At 39.2% G+C, this 20,324-nt stretch overlaps 2 protein-coding genes across 6 annotated transcripts in view; both read right to left on the reverse strand.

The window, feature by feature from the left end:
* The window catches only part of COMMD1 (copper metabolism domain containing 1), a 152,111-nt gene extending 139,319 nt beyond the window's left edge, over nt 1-12,792 (reverse strand). The window contains exons 1-2 of one of the 5 annotated variants that reach the window (XM_057741635.1): nt 10,357-11,772; nt 9,093-9,523 (exon numbers count right to left, since the gene is read on the reverse strand). In XM_057741635.1, coding sequence (XP_057597618.1) covers nt 9,093-9,269 — 177 coding nt within the window. In that variant the 5' untranslated portion in view covers nt 9,270-9,523; nt 10,357-11,772. Of the gene's footprint in view, nt 1-9,092; nt 9,524-10,356 lie in introns of all 5 variants that reach the window. The other 4 variants (XM_057741638.1, XM_057741637.1, XM_057741636.1 and 1 more) reach the window with 4 other exon arrangements.
* LOC130856793 (gamma-aminobutyric acid receptor-associated protein-like) lies at nt 3,768-4,576 on the reverse strand (the record flags this gene model as incomplete). Its single annotated transcript, XM_057741640.1, has 1 exon — nt 3,768-4,576. A coding segment is annotated over one exon (354 nt), but the record flags the coding sequence as incomplete, so codon positions are not given.
* Nucleotides 12,793-20,324: the final 7,532 nt, after the last annotated feature.

The raw sequence follows: 20,324 nt of genomic DNA on the forward strand, positions 1-20,324 counted from the left end.
AGGAAGACACTGGAACTCACCAAAACAGACACCCCCAACCAAAGACAAAGGAGAAGCCACAATGAGATGGTAGGAGGGATGCAAATGCAATAAAATCAAATCCCATAAAATTAAAATTTTAAAAATTAAAAAAAAAAAATCAAATCCCATAACCACTGGGTGGGTGAATCACAAACTGGAGGACAATTACCACAGAAGTCCACTCACTGGAGTGAAGGTTCTGAGCCCACTCAGGCTTCCCAACCTTGGGGTCTAGCAACAGGAGGAGGAATCCCCAGAGAATCAGATTTTGAAGTCCGGCAGGATTTTACCCCACAGGACAAGGGGGAACAGAGACTCCACTCTTGCAGGGCACACACAAAGCAGAGTGTGCAACAAGACACTGGGGGAAGGAGCAGTGACCCCACAGGAGACTGAACCAGACCTACCTGCTAATGTTGGACAGTCTCCTGCAGAGGCAGGGGGTGGCTATGGCTCACCTCGGGGACAAGTACACTGGTAGCACAAGTTCTGGGAAATACTCATTGGCGTGAGCCCTCCCAGAGTCTGCCATTAGCTCCAGCAAAAAGCCTGTAAGCTCCAGTGCTGGTCACTTCAGGCCAAACAACCAACAGGGAGGTAACTCAGCCCCACCCATCAGCAGACAACAGGATTAAAGTTTTACTGAGCTCTGCCCACCAGAGCAACACCCAGCTCTACCCACCACCAGTCCCTCCCATCAGGAAGCTTGTACAAGCCTCTTAAATACCCTCATCCACCAGAGGGCAGACAGCAACAGCAAGAACTATAATCCTGCAGCCTGCAGAATGAAAACCACAATCACAGCAAGATAGACAAAATGAAAAGGCAAAGGACATTGTATCAGATGAAGGAATAAGATAAAACCCCAGAAAAACAACTAAATAAAGAGGAGGTAGGCAATCTTCCAGAAAAATAATTCAGAATAATGATAGTGAAGATGATCCAGGACCTCGGAAAAAGACTGGATGCAAAGATTGAAAAGATGCAAGAAATGTTTAACAAAGACCTAGAAGAATTAAAGTACAAACAAACAGAGATAAGCAATACATAACTGAAATTAAAAATACACTAGAAGGAACCAATAGCAGAATAACTGAGGCAGAAGAACTGATAAGTGACCTGGAAGACAAGATGGTGGAAATCACTACCATAGAACAGAATAAAGAAAAAAGAGTGGGGATTTCTTTGGTGCCGCAGTAGTTAATGCAGAGGACACGGATTCGATCCCTGGTCCAGGAAGATCCCACATACCATGGAGCAACTAAGCCCATGTGCCACAACTACTGAGCCTGTGCTCTAGAGCCCATGAGTCACAACTACTGAGCCCACATGCCACAACTACTGAAGCCCACACACCTACAGCCTGTGCTCTGCAACAAGAGAAGCCACTACAATGAGAAGCCCATGCACCACAATGAAGAGTGGCCCTGCTCACTGCAACTAGAGATAGCCTGCACACAACAACAAAGACCCAACACAGGGAGGGAGGGAGGGAGGGAGGGAGGGAGGGAAGGAAGGAAGGAAGGAAGGAAGGAAGGAAGGAAGGAAGGAAGGAAGGAGGGAAGGAAGGAAGGAAGAAAGAAAAAGTAAGAAAGAAAAAGGAAAGGAGAGGAGAGGAGAGGAGAGGAGAGGAGAGGAGAGGAGAGGAAAGGAAAGGAAAGGAAAGGAAAGGAAAGGAAAGGAAAGGAAAGGAAAGGAAAGGAAAGGAAAGGAAAGGAAAGAAAATAGCCTCAGAGACCTCTGGGACTACATTAAATGCACCAACATTTGCATTACAGGGGTCCCAGAAGAAGAGAGAGAGAAAGGACCTGAGAAAAATATTTGAAGAGATTATAGTCGAAAACTTTCCCAACATGGGAAAAGAAATAGCCACCCAAGTCCAAGAAGTGAAAAGAGTCCCAGGCAGAATAAACCCAAGAAGAAACACGCCAAGACACACAGTAATCAAATTGACAAAAATTAAAGACAAAGAAAAATTATTAAAAGCAACCGGGGGGGGCTTCCTAGGTGGCACAGTGGCTAAGAATCCGCCTGCCAATGCAGGGAACACGGGTTTGATCCCTGCTCCAGGAAGAGCTCACATGCCACATAACAACTAAGTCCATGCACCACAACTACTGAGCCTGTGCTTTAGAGCCCATGGGCCACAACTATTGAGCCCATGTGCTGCAACTACTGAAGCCCACGCGCCTAGAGCCCGTGCTCCGCAACAAGAGAAGCCACGGCAATGAGGAGCCTGTGCACCACAACAGAGTAGCCCCCACTCACCGCAACTAAAAGAAAGCCTGCCCACAGCAAAAGAGACCCAACATAGCCAATAAAATAAATAAATTTATATATATGTATAAAAAAAACCCAGAGTACTACAGAATTATTAAAGTTTATTTTTTATTTACCACAAACCTCATGAGCATAAAGAACAAATTAGTGAAATTCCTCAAGAGGACATAAGAGCAAGAAATAATCCCTATTTCCTAAATATTCCTATTTTAGATTTGCATCAAGTAACCAACTTATAATTTATATACAATATTGTTTCCAAACACTAAATATTATGAATTTAAGAACAGAATCTCAGACAGCAGTCAGCAAACTTTTTCTGTAAAGATTCAGATAGTAAATATCTTAGGCTTTGAAGCCCACAAGATCTTTGTGACAACCAATCAACTCTTTTACTATAGTGGTGAAAGCTGTTGTAGACTATATGTAAATGAATGAGACTGTGGCCATGTTCCAATAAAATTTATTCAAATGTGTTGCAGGCCAGATTTGTCCCAGGGGCCATAGTTCGCTGACCCCTGATTATACCTTCCAGGGCCCTGATTATACCTTCCAGGGTATTATACCTTCCAGCTCTCCCCATACAGAAATAGTGTAGGTTTTCTCTCTTACCTTTTTAATGGCAGTCTCCACATTTAAGCACTATCTATTCATTCACATAATCTATAGACTTTTACGAAGTGCATACCACATGCCAGAAACAGTTTTAAGTGTCAGTGACAAAAAAGGAAAAAATAATAATAAAGTCCTGCCCTCTTAATGCTTACATTCTAACAGGGGAGTCAACAAATAAGCTAATAAGTACATAATTTCAGTTAGTACTAAGTATGAAGATAAGTAAAGCAGAGCAAAAAGAGTGGGGGAGGAAAGGTGAGGCTCTTTGTATAAATCAGGGAAGATCTCATAGGAAATCACTAAGCAGAGAATGAATGAAGTAAATGATAAATCCATATGAATATCTGGGGGAAGAGTATTGCAGGCACATGGATAACCACCTGCGAAGGTCCTGAAGAGATTCAGAAAGCACCTAACATGTTTAAATAAGGACAAGATTAGTGTGGCTGAAATAAGACAATGAGATCAGAGAAATAGGTAAGGGGGAAATCACAAGGACTTGTAGGCTATGGCAAAAGGACTGGATCTTATTTTAAGTTGGAGGTGAAGCCATGAATTTGGAGTGGTTGAAAGCAGGAGAGTTAGTAGGTATGATGTTTTAAAAAGATCACTGGTTTATTTGTCAATTATATCTCAGTAAAGTTGGGGGAAAAAAGAGGTTCACTAGTAGCTGTATCGAGAATAGATTGTAGGACGCAGAAGTGGAACAGGAAGGCCAATCCATAAACTGTTACATATATTTGCAGACTTCTAAAATAGGATCTAAACATATTTTAAATTCAAATTCTAGAGAAAAGAGTATAAAATAATTAAGCAACACAAGGATAGATTGTACAGAACTGGGAAATATAGCCATTATTTTGTAATAACTTTTTTTTTTTGGTGGTTTCCTCTTTATTGATGTGCCTCCTACCTTCCCCCCACAATTTCAGTCCCTTCCATCTACCTCCAAAAAAGAAGGTAGTGAAAAGAAGGGATTGTTGGGGTTCTGAGCCCCTTGGGCAGTTAGAAAGGGAACAGAAACCAAAACAATCACCAGATGTGACAGGGACTGACAATCAAGAAGTCTAAAGCAGAATGGGAAAGGTGATAAAGAAAGGGGAAGAATGGAGAAAGGAGAGGTACTGGAGACCATCTCCCCCATTAATCCTCGTGTTAAGAGGAGCTGGAGGAGAGTCTCAAACATTAGGAAGTGCAGGTTCTGAAGAAGGGAGGTGGTGTTTGAGCCTGAAGGAGGAGTAGGTCAGGGAAGGGGGGCCACCTCTCTCTTCGTAGGATGGGACCCCCCACCTTAGGGGCAGCAGCTTCACAGACCGTAGACACTTTCATCACTGTAGGCAATGTATAGAAAGAAGTCTTCTTCATGGTGTTCCTGGTATAGCTGACCCATCGTGGCACTGGTGGGTGGAATGACATTGTTGACAAAGAAAAACAAGGCATCCTCAGCTCGGAGATGAATTCGTTTCCAGATCAAGAAGTAGAACTGACCAACTGTAAGATCAGAAGGCACCAGGTATTTATTTTTGTCCAGGTCGCCTATTCGAGCTTTGGGAGACTTTTCTACTATCACCGGGACCCGGTCCGGGTATTTCTTTTGGATCTTCTCGCCCTCAGAGCCTGTAATAACTTTAAACGGAGTATAATCTATAAAAATAATGAATCACTATGCTGTATACCTGAAACTAACATATTGCAAATCAACTATTCGTCAATTGAAAAGAAAAAGAAAAAACAAATTACAGAGGAAAAGAGAAATGGAAAAATTAACTTTTTTAAAAACATAAATTTATTTATTTTTGGCTGTGTTAGGTCTTGGTTGCTGTGTGCAGGCTTTTTCTCTAGTTGTGGCGAGCGGGGGCTACTCTTCGTTGCAGTGCGCAGGCATCTCGGTGCAGTGGCTTCTCTTGTTGTGGAGCATGGGCTTTAGGTGCACAGGCTCAGCAGTTGTGGTGCACAGGGCCTAGTTGCTCCACAACACGTGGGATGTTCCCGGACCAGGGCTCAAGCCCATGTGCCCTGCATTGGCAGGTGGACTCCCAACCACTGCACCACCAGGGAAGTCTCGAAAAATTAACTTTTGATTGACAGAACTGAATACAGCATTATATCAAGAAAAGACCAAAAATTCAATAGAATTTTTATTAAAAATTTTAAATATGAAATTTCAGGGAACTATAACATCACCAACAGAGGGCAGTAGTGAATACAGAAGTGTACAAACTGATCCAGCTCCATAGTTAAGATCTTCTCTAGACTGCCAGTAAACTAGAATTAAAGAGCATACCCACAAGGTTAACAGCAGAACCAAGAAATAGAGAGTATGCAAACACACATCTGTGAGAAGTTGAAATTATAAATGTGAGCCAAAAAATTAGATAAAAATGGCAGAGTATTTATATAGGAGGTCATTTCCCTAACTATACACATCCCTCTCAATTCATTGATTTCACTGCTTCTCAGGAGACACCAAAAAATAAAACCAAAGCAAGTGAATAGTCAGCTTCATGTATCTACAAGCAGATGAAAGGTCTGACCTTTGTCATCAACAGGCAAAGCTACAGAGTCCTAGCCAAGTAGGGTAGAAAACCTCCAGTTCAAGCTGAAAACAGGGACAAATACAAATGTGAGCAATCAATACACTACACCTGGGCAAGAAATGTGAAGGTTAGAGGGAAAGGCTACAGCTCAGGAAGCATCCGAACTTGAAACATAGGCTATGAATAAATGAACGCAGGCAGCAGGCAATAAAGAGACTATTAACGTGTACCCACTGCCCATTCCCTCCTGGGGGTTACACATCCCTCCCTTCCTTTCTGCCTATCCCCGTTGTCCCTCTTCATTTTCACTCTCTTTACAGAACTTGATGTTCTATAGATGATTGAAAGGTATGGCCACCAAATGAGAAATGAAGTACTACTACATTTTTATCTTGTTTTTTTCCCTCTACTTAGACTCCTACATTTTTTTCTTTAGTATTTTTCATCACTTCTTTTCTTCTAGCCTGCATGTTGAATTCAAGATTGTTGAGATTCCACAGACAAAAGAAAAAACTGTTTTGACCTCTGAAGTCATCAATATGTAAAAACACATACCCTGCCTACTTCATACTCATTAGTATGGCTACTATCAAAACACGCGTCCACACACACACACAGAAAATAACTAGTAAGGATGCGAAGAAACCGGAATTCTTGTACACTGTTGGTGGGAATGTAAAATGACACAGCTGCTGTTGAGAACAGGATAGCAGTTCCTCAAAAAATTAAAAATAGAATTACCATATGATCCAGCAATCCCACTTCTGGGTATATACTCATAATAATTAAAAGCAGGGTCTCAAAGAGGTATTTGTAAACCCATGTTCATAGCAGCATAATTCAAAATAGCTAAAACAAGGAACCAACCTAAGTGTCCACTGATAGATGAATGGATAAGCAAAATGTGGTACATACATAAAATGAACTATTATTCAGCCTCAAAAAGGAAGGAATTTCTGACATATACCACAACATGGATGAACCTTAAAGACATTATGCTGAATGAAATAAGCCAGTCAGAAAAAAGACAAATACTGTTTGATTCCACTTATATGAGATACTTACAGCAGTCAAAATCATAAAGACAGAAAGTAGAAGGGTGGGGGCTGGGCAGGGGGGTGGGGGAGTGGTTTGTAGGGAGTTATTTAACAGTACAGAGTTTCAGTTTCACAAGACAAAAAGAGTTATTGATACAGATGGTTGTGATGGATGCACAACATTATGAGTGTATTTGACACCAATGAACTGTATACTTTAAAATGGTTACGGTAACAAATTTTATGTTTTATGTATTTTACCAAATTTTTTTAAATTAAAGGGGAAAAATAGTATACCCTGCTAAAACAGCAGGAGTAAAGGTTAGTAGGAATAAAGCAATAAAAAGTTGTTTCACTTTTTCTTGCCTCCTCCTCCATTACTCCACATTGGGTACAGCCATGCATTGGTCAAACTGGGCTATTCACCATTTCCTGAACCTGCTCTACGTTTTCCTGCCCCATCTCTGCTATTTTCTTAGCCTAAATGCCCTATGTGGCAGCTCTTCATTTCAGTCTCAAATACTCTACACTGTCTTCAAAAGCAACAAAAATGGCATCTCCAAGAAATTTGCCAGAAAGAATATCTCTTTTCTGTCCACAGTAGTCCACTCAGACCTTTATTTCCAAATACTATAGCATCCTTGCATCATGTTTATTTGTGTATGTTCTCTTTTATTGCAGACAGACATTCTATCTCTGCTCAAAGCCTTTTTATTTAAAAATCATGTTTGCTTTTTATGTTTTTGTAAGAATTAGATGTTTTATCCCACAGTGTTGCTTACAAGGTAAATGAAGATTGGAACTAAATGTTATCTTGAGCCCATAGTTTCAGCTCTAAGTCAAACAATCAAAGGCTTTTTTTTCCCCCTTGGTACCTCAGACCAAGCAGCTGTGCAGAGAATGTGCTGCCAGGCACAGGCAAATCTTCTGTTCTACTCTCAATACCAAAAGAACCATGCTACTCAAAAAACCACTCAGAAAACTTAAGTATTCCAGCCTCAGGCAAGAGGACTGAGAATAATGATAGCAAGACCCAGATATTATTTAGCAATGTATTTTAAAGAAAATAAGGGAGAGAGTTTCTAGACAATCTTTTCTCTCAGTATACTGCAATTCTTACCTCATAACAAAACAAAAGAATCAAAACATGGGCCATCTAGAAAGAAGTACCCCCCAGTATTTAGAGATCCTAAGATACTGCCTACACAAGTGCTGTTCTTACTTTTTTGGCCTGCAGACCCTTATCCTCATCCCCTGTAGGCCTAGCAAACACTTCAGAAACTCAGGTAAGATATCAAATTCTCAAGGCAACCTTTTCTGATCACTCGAAGAGTAATATTTTATATAAATAGAAGGCATTCACTAGTGATTTATGATTATCAACTAAAATTACTTAGACTGTCTAGAATCACATATGAGATATTACTCCTTACATTTCTATGAGACAATCCATTTACTTTCTGTGAAATAATTGCTTTGGGTTTTTTATCCCCCCAGATTCAAATCCTAAAAGCAAAAGCAGTTTTTAAAAAAGAAACATAACTGTCTTTTTAAGGTATCATAAGCAGTTTTGAAACAGTAAGTGCAAAAGGATAACATGAAATTTCAACACTGACTTTAATCAAGGTGTAACCGTTAGGCTAAATGCTTAGACTTCTTGAGCCTGCTTCCTAATCTTTAAAATGGGTGTGTACCACATAAGGTTTTTGCAAGAAACAAAATATAACACGTCTAATAGAGTTCCTAACACATAGGAGGCCCACAAAAATACTTTTTACAGATTATCTCTAGAGTACACTTCATTACTAGATTCAGTCCTATCACTAGTTCTTAGTCTACTAGTGTTGTCCAATATGATAGCCATTAGCCACAAGTGACTATTGAGCACTTGAAATGTGACTAGTCCAAATTGACACGCGCTTTTAGTGTAAAATACACACCAGATTTCAATGACAGTGAAAGAAGTAATATAAAACATCTCATTAATATTTTGTATATTGATTACATGTAAGGAGATAATACTTAGGATATATTGGGTTAAATAAAATGTTAAAATTAATTTCACTTTTTTCTTTTCACTTTTTTAATGTTGCTAATAGAAATTGTAAAATTACGTATTTGGCTCTCATTACATTTCTATTGGACAGGCTGAGCTACGCTTTAACTTCCAGCTGGTGAACGGGCTCTCTTAACCGTACAGTGGACTGCTTGTCAGGGGTTCACTCCGGCCCATCCACCCCTTATCCTGGCATATACATGATCACCTTAACACTCTTGAACACTCTCACAGCCCCGGAAAGCTGATGGCTTGATCACTCTTAATGTTAAGTATGGAGCGCACAGATCCGCCGAGGCAGCTCGAAATCGTGACCTACACGATAGTGAAGTGTCTGGAGACAAAACCCAAGAGTCTTCTCCAGTGGGCTTCGGTCAGCACTGGTGCGAAGAGCCCTAAGAAAGTGAGAAGAGGCGACAGAGCGAGCGCAGGGGATCTGAAGGAGCATAATGTGGAGCCCCAGGGGTGGAGGTCTGAGGAGCGAAGCCTTTCAGCTTCCAGGGGAACGAGTGGGAGGGCGGCGGAGGATGCACGGAGCAGCGTTACCTTAAGAATGCCCTTCATCTTCGCCATAAAGGGAAGGAACTCCTCAGGTGGCACCTCCGGATACAGCTGGCTCCGCAGCAGCTCCTCCGTGATGCCCGGGTGCCCATGGAAAGCGTCCTGAGCCAGGCCGCTCAGCAGCCCACTCAGCGACTTCGAGCTCTCAAGCTCGCCCGCCATGGTTAGCAGAGGCCCCGCCCCCCCAACAGCTGAGCGCAGCCCAGCCACGGCAGCCGAGATGGGTCTAAACAGCTGGGCAAAACGCGAGAGGAAGGAGGTGGCGGTATACCAACCGGGGTGGGTGTTGGCGGTTGGCCGTTGGCCGCTCTCAGCTCTGCAAAACACAACCCTTTAGGTTTGCCACCAGGGAGCTATCGGTCCATTAAGTTCCAGACCTCTCTCTTTGCTTCCGCTGATATTCTTCACTCCAGGGCCTACTCAAAGGAAAAAAATCACTCGGTGATTACTTTAGATGGAGTAGCATCCTATGTGGGTGGCAGTTTAACTCTGGATGGCTTTTTCTCACTCCAGGCTTTGCCAATCCATTAACTGAATAGGATCTACCACTCAAATCTGATCTCTGCCTAATCCTTACCTGTGCACCTTTGTCCAAGAAAATTTAACTATACCTTGATAATGTGTTTGCTTGGATTGTTAATTGCCTTTTTACATAGGTGTGTCTTGTCTTTCCAGCTAGCTTAGTGGCTTTGATCCAACGTTCCTTTCTATAACAAATATTTTGTTGACACTTTATTATCCTGAAGTGAAATGCATAGATAATATAACTTCCTACCCATATAATTTCCAAAAATAAATATATTATTCACCAATAAAAAAGAATGAGTTACTGACATGCTACAACCTGCTAAGTGAAAGAAAAACACAAAACGTCAGATATTGTAGGATTCATTTATATGAAATGTGCAGAACAGGCAAATCCATAGAGACAAAGTAGATTAATGGTTGCCAGCAACTGGGGGAATGGGGAATGATTGCTAATGGGTTTCTTTTGGGAATGATGAAAGTGTTCTAGAATTAGATAGTGGCTATGATTGTACAATTTTGTGAATATACTAAACCCACTGAATTACACACTTTAAAAGAAGATGAGCTTCACAGTATGAGAATGATATCTCAATTTAAAAATCAATATAATGACCTAACTGTAATTTAGGATAAAAATAAAAGGAAAGTAAGTTATAATATATGCATTTCAATGTATAAATGTTAGATTTCAGGCTCAGACAATAACAAACAGGTTATTCACCTTTATGAATGTCCCCTGCATAGCAAGATGTCATATATCTCTGGTGCCGGTCCAGCCTGGGCCATTCCTCCCCCTTCATTATTGTAACAACTGAAATACCCTTTCAGAGTAGTGCTACCCTGTTGAGAATCACTGATCTAGACTACTTTAACTAATATTTATCCAGCATTTGCCTGAAGTCAGGAGGTATTCTTTAGACTAGAAAAGATACATATTAATTCCTAGAAGATATATATTAATTCCTAAAGGAAATAATTTCCTAGAAAGCAAATTCAGAGATGCTTTCACAATTCCAAGAAAAGCAAACCTAGAGATAAACTATACATTCTGTTAAATGTGCCTGTAGGAGATGCAGAGAATGGTACATGTCGCATATGACTTCCAAAGTACCCACCAGAAAGGCTGTACCCATTTATTTCCATGAAACCTTATTAACACTGACTGGAATTATTCTTTATAATCTTTGCCATCTGATACATTAGAAATATTATCTTATTGTTTTAATATATATTTCTTAAATTTTGAGAGTGAATGTTGATTAATTGACAATATAACATTATGTTAGTTTCAAGTGTACAACATGATTCCAAATTTGAATATATTGCAAAATGATCGCTACAATAAGTCTAGTTAACATCCATCACCACACAGGTACATATTTTTTTCTTTGTGATGAGAACTTTTAAGATTAACTCTTTTAGCAACTTTCAGGAGTTCCCTGGCAGTCCAATGGTTAGGACTCCCCACTTTCACTGCCATTGCCCAGGTTCAATCCCTGGTGGGGGAATAGATCCCGCGAGCCGTGCTGAATGGCTAATAAAAATAAAGTGCCCATCAACAGGCAATTGGTTTAAGATGTGGTATATAGGGACTTCCCTAGTGGTCCAGTGGCTAAGACTCTGTGCTCCCAAAGCAGGGGGCCTGGGTTCAATCCCTGGTCAGGAAACTAGATCCCACGTGCCACAACTAAGAGTTCACATGCCACAACTTGAGTTCACATGCTGCAACTAAAGATCCCACCTGCCACAACTAAGACTCAGTGCAGCCAAATAAATAAGTAAATATTAAGCAAAAAAAGATGTGGTATCTATACATACATATATATGTATACACACACACACACACACAAAATGGAATTACAATGGAATATTACTCAGCCATAAAAAATGAAATATTGCCATTTACAGCAACATGGATGGACCTAGAAAATATCATACTAAGGGAAGTAAGCCAGACAGAGAAAGACAAATATCATATGGTATTGCTTAGATGTGGAATCTAAAAAAAATGATACAAATGAACTTATATACAAAACAGAAATAGACCCACAGACATAGAAAACAAACTTATGGTTACCAAAGAGGAAAGGAGGGGAGAGGTAAACTGGGAATATGGGATTAACAGGTATAAACTACTATACACAAAATAGATAAGCAATAAGGATTTACTGTATAGCACGGGGACTATATTCAATATCTTAACCTAGAATGGAAAATAATCTGGAAAAAATATATATACATATATCTGAATCACTTTGCTATATATTTGAAACTAACACAATACCATAAAACAATTACATTTCAGGTTTTAAAAAAAGATAAGTGTGTTCTAAAATCAGAATTATTTTAATGAAAAACTTTAAAGAACATATATTCTACATTACTGAGAAAAGCCATGTACCTTACATAGTGTTTCTTAAACATTTTGATAAAATTAGATGTTTTCAAAATCTTATAGAAGCCTCAGATATTTTCTCCACAAAATACAAATACACACCAAATTTAGTCTACAATATCTAAGGGTTAACTTACCCCTCTGAAGTTTCTATAAACCTGCTAGTTTTCCACTGGCTTTAAAAACTCTTAGTACTCTCAGTTTTTATTAATCCTTACAATAAATAGATTACTCCTTTAAAAGCAGGGGAAAATCCTGTATATCACGATCATTATTTAATTCTTATTCCAATGTATGTAATACCTAGACACATCACTTGTTAAAAATAAGAAAGGTGGCCCAAAATGGAGTCACTTATACTAAGCTCCGCATCACCAAACTGAGACAATTACCCATCAGGAATCTCCTAATCAACACTAGCTAGGTAAACTGATAGATCCCTGCCATCCCCTAAATGAAGGTGACCTTGTAATAACCAACCTTCTTTTTTGTCTAATATAGCCTCCATGTTCCCGTTCCCTTCTGTCTATAAAAATCTTTCATTTTGTACAGCTCCTTGGATGCTGCCTGATTCATGAATCATTGCATAAAGCCAGTAAAATCTTTAAAATTTACTCAGTTGAATTTTGTTTTTAAACACAGGGTCTTCCTGAGACTACAAGTTCCAAAGCACCTAGGTCACCAATAAAAGAAAATCATCCCTGTGCCACCAGGGGCTGCTATTGCCAATGTAACTGTTCGAGGTTGGTAACAGCCGCATTTCTAGAATGCCTTTCAAACAAAAGGATCAAAGCACAAAGCTTTATTTTATTAAATCTCATAACACAACCTGTTTCACAGATGAAAAACCTGGGCACAGGTTTATTAAAAGAACTGCCTAATTGCTGTGAGACAACAGCAAGGAAAATACCCTGAGCCTTTGCTCAAAAGAAACTATAAGCGTTTAACTAGCAGCCCTTCTGATAAACAGGTATCCTTTTCAATCATGGCAAATAGGTTCCCATTCTAAGTCTCATTAAGCAACTATTTCCCTATTAAACCAATCCTTTTATGGCTTACATACTGCTTGGTTCCAGGTCAGCAATATATGTTTTTATAAGGTTTTCCAGCTCTGAAAATGTTAAAATTTAAAATGTGAACCAGAATAAGGTAGAAACACAGGGGCCCCTAAGTTTTGCAATAAACTCTCCTGCTCCCTGTCTCTCTACCTTTTCCAATTCTACCATAATCACCATTCACTCTCCACTCAACAGATGTTGGTTGAGAGCTTTGTGCCAATCATTCTGCTAGGCTCCAGGGGATACAGAATGAATAAGACACCTTGCTCTAATATCCTACATTCTGGTAAGCAAAAATAATATGTAAATGAAGGGTAGCAGAATATGACACCCCAAAATATACCACTTTGGCATAAGGATTATTTTGAGCTGAAGGCAATTGAGAAGCAGCAGATACAAGGAAAGTTCACAGCCTTCCTCCTATTCACCTAAAAGCAGGACATACATGTTCAAAGGTGTCCCTCCTTCCCTGTCTACCAGGAATTACAAAAATCAATCCCAGAAGACAACTTTAGACACTTCAGGCACCGACTGAAATCTGCAATACAAACCTTACTCTTGTTTACCATGCTTTTCCCTGTCATCTCTCCATAAATGAGTTTCTGGACACAGTCCTTTCTTTTGTCTTTGGCTTAAGATGGTATATAAACAGGAATTCTAAACCACTGCTTTGAGTTACTTATCTTCCCCTGGGTATGTCACATGTATACATGAGGTATACATGTTAATAAACCTCTGTTTGTTTTTCTCATTAATGTGTCTTTTGTTACAGGTATCCCAGCCAGAACAGAAGAGTGGGAGGGAAAATTATTTTTTCCTCCTCTACATCAATAAATTATGAAAATGCAATGAACTAAGGTACTACTCAGTACCCAAAAGTAGCTATCAAAATTAGTGGTGAAAGAAAGAAAAAAATTATAAACTCAGTTTGAATAGGTCAAAGAAAGGCTTAACGTGAATAGTTAGGTATGTTGCAGGTGAAATAGCATGTCCCTACATATGGAAGCATGAAACACAGTGGTGTGCTAAGGTACACTAGAAACCCCATAGTGTAATGATAGGATTCAGGACACACTACTTCAAAATATGGCACCTTGGCATATTGCATATTTGAAGGAACCTGAGAAACAACAGGTGCAAGAAGGATTCTCTGACCTCTCCCTTCTCCCCTAAAGCAGGTCATAAGACCCTCATGTGAGACGTATCCTCCCTATACCCAGAGCATTCTTACCTCCAAAGACAGAGGGATGAACAGGCTTTACTAAGTTTTCCCAGTTTACCATTCTCAGCTCATATCCTTTTGCCCCATCACATTTTTCCACACCTTTCCACTCTTCATCAAATCATAGAAACACTCAGGTTTAACCACTTCTTCAAATCTTAATTTCCTTATCAAGGCTCTCCTGCCAAATAAAATTTACATTAAACAAATTTGTATGCTTTTCTGTTGTTAACCTATCTTTTGTTACCGAGTCCCAGCCAAGAACCTAGAAGGGCAGAAGGAAAGATATTTTTTCCTCCTCTACAGTAGCAAAAGTAGAACCAGGATCCTAGGGTAATAAACCTGGGAAGATAGACAGGGCCTGGGTCAGAGAGATGGAGAGTTTACATGTAATGCTGATTTTTATATCTTGTCCTTGAAGGGTCACTGAAAGGTTTTAAGCAGAGGAGTAATAATATGATCAGATTTGAGCTTTTAAGATTCCTTTGTGGTAGTGGTATGGCAATGAACTGAAGGAGGAAGGGAGGTCAAAAGCTAGACTATCACAGTAGTCAAATTGATAATGACGTGGGTCTGATCTAAGGCAGTTGCACGTAGGATGGAGAACATGAGATGGATTTTTGACATAAAGGAGGTAAATCAGCAGACTCTGGATGAGGGAAGAGAGGGAAGAGGGAAAGGAATGACTCCCAGGGTTCTGGTTTAGGTGATAGATAGATGATGGTTCAGAGCATAAAAGGGCTTACTTGTGGGCTACCTCTCCAGGTACCTTGTATGTTATTTTATCCTTTAATGAGCTGTGTTAATCAAGATAACTATCATAGCAAGCATGTGGAATGAAATTGCCACAGAACAAAACTCTCATTCTTCATTTTAAAAGATTTTAACTCAAATTCAGACTCAAAGATTTTAAATGGGATTGACTTTGGAAAGATGGAAAATACATGGAGAAATCTAGTCATGTTTTCTTTTTGAATATCCAAACATGTTTTAAAAACATTTTCTCATGGAAAATTTCAAACACATACAAAGTAAAAACCATAGTATAATGAGTTCCCATATCCCCATCACCAACTTCAACATATACCAACACATTGCCTATCTTGTTTCCTTTCTACTCCCATCCACTTCACCCTTCTCTTTTATTTGGAAAATCCCAGAAATCATAGCAGTTTATCTGTAAATATTTCAGTATGCTTCTCTAAAAGATAAAGGCTCTTAAAAAAAATAATACATTATTCCATATTCCACATTAAAAAAATACTATCTTAATAATCAATCATTGAATATCAATCAGTATTCAAATTTCCAATTGTCTTACAAACTTCATATTTTTTAACTGTCTGAATATTTAGGTAGTTGATTAGCCAGCCAAATGCAATTACCTATAGGTTCCCCTTTCAACTACATTGCTTTTTGTTTTTATTTTCTTGCAATTTATTTGTAGGTCATTTGTCCTAATGAGTTTCCCACGATTTAGATTTTATTTATTATACCCTCATGGTATCATTTTTTAAAAATATACTCTTCTATCCTTGTATGTCCTACAAATCTATAAATTTGTAGTTAGATCTAGGACCTTGATTAGACTCAAGTTCAGCTTGTTTCGTGTTCCATCAGGAAGTATCTAGTGTCTGCTGTCTCTCTTTCTGTGCTGTGCCCACCACATCCTAGATCTCCAAAATAATAGTCATCTGTTTTTGCAACTTTTATGGCTCTGGATAGTACTACAACAATTAAATATTAGTTCATTTCTGTTTTTAGATAGAACATCTGGTTACTTGTTTACTTATAACAGATCATAAAACTTCCAAGTGTGCCAGCACCCCCTTTTGGTTTTTTCCTTCTACCATTTTCAGACAGAGATCTTATAATTGGGAGGGTTAGAAAGTGATAAAAATGTGAACTAGAAAACTTTCAGAGAAAATTTTAAAAAATCAAAATGTATTTAAGGAAAACAGGCCTCCGCTTCATGTTAACATTGCAAGCTAAACTTTAAAAAAGAATGACGCAAACAGTATGGTTTAGGAAAACAGGGCTTACCGGTGGTCTCAGCAACATAAACTGATTCGGAAGAGAAGAAACATAGATAATACAAATAACAATTAAAAATTTGTCTTTGAGATGGAATGAAAACCTAAGAGAGATAAGTTAAACACACCCTAGCCTCCTTTTCCAATCCAAACTGGTGCCTGGCTTGGTCCTATTATTGAGGGCTTAGCACATGGTTCTATAAGGCTACTGTTATTGCCAACATTCCCACATATGTCTTAACTCAGCTTGGATCTAATTGAACAGGAATTTTTCCAATATATCTATTCTTCAGTAGCAACAATGCTTTATATCTATAAAGTATCCTACAAAAGTTGTATGTTTTAATACTTACTGAAATCTCATTCTAATGGAGAATTAGTGTATGTCAATATTTTTAAGCAATCAAATGCTCAGCATTTATTATTGCTTAATCCTAGGAAGAAAAATAATTCCAACATTAGTTGTCACAGAAAAAGAAAAATATATATTTATAACTTGAAACCTTTCTGATAATTAAAGCAACTGTCATACGTATGGAGATTCTCCCCAAAAGCCAATAATGGCATCTTCCGAATTTTGCTTTGTCTTTTTTGGCTGACAGGTCTACTCCTCACACTGATAAAACTAGTAGAGTTTAGTAAGCCTTTAGAAGCCATTTAATTCGACCTTCTTATTTTACAGATGAGGAAAATGAAACACATAACTAAATGACTTGCCAAAGATTACACAGCTAATATGGAGCAGAAGTGGAACTCAAGCCAGAACTTTGAGCCCCCAAATTAATGCTATTTCCATCATCATCACATTTGTTTCCATCATACTACACTAGTTGTTTTTACAAATAATTATAGCATGTTTATGGGCTACACAGAAGTAATCCACTCCTTTGAAGAGAAATCAGCCCTAGACTTATGGATCACAGACCACCTCAGAAGCTTCATCTTCAGGGCTAGTATCCTGAGTGAGTGTAAAAGCTCCTAAGGATCACAGGATTAAGTACTATGAACAATTCTTTGAACCTATCCCATGCATCCATCATTTTATGGGTGCTGCGTAATTATTTGTGAATGAATACTTAAAGAACCTCACCTTCATAAATTTCATATTAAAATAGAGAAGTAAAAAAAAGCCCAGCAGTTTATAAAGCTCATGACCTCTGAAGTCGTTGCTCTACTGGAATACTGCTTCCATTTACTTACGGGTTTCCTTTGGGCATCAGTTCTCTTTGTACTTCATTCCCTTATCTCCTACAAAAAAAGACAAAGGTACTTCCTAGGATTGTTGAGCATACTAAATGAGATGAACCACGTAAATGGTTTTGCACTGCAACTAGCACATAACTAAACTAAACGATTGTTTTTAAAATGTTCAGGTTCCCTAAGACTCCATGGCTGTTATGCAGGGAGGGCACTGTACTAACTGGACAGCCAGTTCTGATTTGGTAGGCAATCATAGGTCCAAAACTTTTTAAGATTCTCTGGTATTTAACCAGTGTGTATTTAAATCTCTAACTACCACCTAGTATCAATCAATATGAAACAACCAACTCCAATATCTAAACCAAAGAAAAGCAGGCATGAGGAAACAAAAGCAAAAATAAACAAATGAGACCTAATTAAACTTAAAAGCTTTTGCAAAGCAAAGGAACAATCGACAAAATGAAAAGATGATCTATTGAATGGGAGAAAATATTTGCAAATGATATGTGACCAATATGGGGTTCATATCCAAAATATACAAATGCCTGATACAATTCAGTATCCAAAAAAAGGGGACTCCCTAGGTGGCGCAGTGGGTAAGAATCTGCCTGCCAATGCAGGGGACACAGGTTCGATCCCTGCTCCAGGAAGATACCACATGCCACAGAGCAACTGAGCCCGTGCGCCACAACTATTCAGCCCATGTGCCACAACTACTGAAGCCCACGCACCTAGAGCCCATGCTTTGCAACAAGAGAGGCCACCACAATGAGAAGCCTGCGTACCACAATGAAGAGTAGTCCCCACTCACCGCAATTAGAGAAAGCCCGTGTGCAGCAACAAAGACCCAACACAGCCAATAAAATAAATAAATTTTAAAAAGTACGGAATCTAAAAAAAAAAAATGCACTGATGAACCCAGTGACAAGACAAGAATAAAGATGCAGATGCAGAGAATGGGCTGGAGGACACAAGGTTGGTGGGGCGGGGAGTGACGGGGAAGCTGGGACGAAGTGAGAGAGTTGCATAGACATATATATACTACCAACTGTAAAATAGCCAGTGGAAAGTTGCTGTATAACAAAGGGAGATCAACTCGATGATGGGTGATGCCTTAGAGGGCCGGGACGGGGAGGGTGGGGGGGAGTCGCGGGAGGAAGGGGATATGGGGATATGCGTATAAATACAGCTGATTGACTTTGGTGTACCTCAAAAACTGGTACAAGAGTGTAAAGCAATTATATTCTAATAAAGAGCCAAAAAAAAAAAAAGATGTATTTGTAAAAACAAAACAAAAAAAGGAACCCAATTTAAAAATGGGCAGAAGACCTGAATAGACAACACTGTTCCAAAGAAGACATACCATTTGTGTGTCTTCTTTGGAAGACATAAGCACACAATAAGATGCTCAACGTCGCTAACCATCAGAGAAATGCAAATCAAACCACAGAGAACTATCATCTCACACATGGCAGAATGAATAGTATCATGAAGAACACAAATAACAAATATTGGCAGGGATGTTGGTGGGAATGTAAATTGGTGCAGCCACTGTGGAAAACTGCATGGAGGTTTCACAAAAAACTAAAAATTGAACTACCATACAACTCAGCTATTCCATTCCTCCACATATAGCTGAAGAAAATTAAAACACCAATCCAAAGGAACATTCCACCCCAATGTTCATAACAGCATTATTTACATCAGTCAAGATATGGATAGGACTTCCCTGGTAGCGCAGTGGTTAAGAATCCATCTGCTAATGTAGGGCACACGGGCTCGATTCCTGGTCCTGAAAGATCCCACAAGCCAAGGAGCAACTAAACTCAAGTGCCACAACTACTGAGCCTAAGCTCTAGAGCCCATGCTCCACAACAAGAGAAGCCACCACAATGAGAAGTGCATGCACCACAACACAGAGTAGCCCCTGCTGGCCACAACTAGAGAAAGCCTGCTCACAGCAAGAAAGACCCAATGTGGCCAAAGAAATTAATTTAAAAAAAAAGATATGGAAACAACTTGTGTCCATCAAGAGATGAACATATTAAGATATGGTATATACACACAATAGAATACTACTCAACCACAGAATGAAATTCTGCCATTTGCAACAACATGGATGGACCTAGAGGATATCATGCTAAGTGAAATAGGTCCAGGAAAGACAAATACTATATGCTATCACTCAGATGTGGAATCTAAAAAATAAAACGAATGAATATAACAAAAGAGAAACAGACTCACAGATACAGGAGAAAAAAAACGAATTAGTGGTTACCAGTGGATAGAGGGAAGGCAGAGAGAGGCAAGACAGGGTAGGGGATAAAGAGGTACAAGCTACTACCTAAAAGACATATAAGCTACAAGAATATATGTATTGTACAGCACAGGAAATATAGTCAATACTTTATAATAAACTTTTTTGCTTTTCTCTCCTGCCTGCGCCACTCGGATTGAGGAATCTTAGTTCCCAGATTAGGGATGGAATCTGTGCCCCCTGCAATGGAAGTGCAGAGTCCTAACCACTGGCCAGCCAGGGAATTCCCTATAATAACTTTAAGTGGAGTATAATATAAAAATTTTAAATCACTATGTTGTACACCTGAGACTAATACAATGTTGTAAATAACTATACCTCAATTAAAACAAGAAAGGGAGGGAAATAAAAGGAAGCAGTCACCCCTGCCAATCTCTCTTCCAACTCGCTTTCAAAATGAATAAAACTGAATAATATACGTGTCTACCCCTGGCAAAAACTGGCTCAGCCCTGCCCCACGCACC

The sequence above is a fragment of the Hippopotamus amphibius genome, chromosome 7, assembly GCF_030028045.1.
Source record: "Hippopotamus amphibius kiboko isolate mHipAmp2 chromosome 7, mHipAmp2.hap2, whole genome shotgun sequence".
In the NCBI taxonomy this organism is placed as follows: domain Eukaryota; kingdom Metazoa; phylum Chordata; class Mammalia; order Artiodactyla; family Hippopotamidae; genus Hippopotamus; species Hippopotamus amphibius.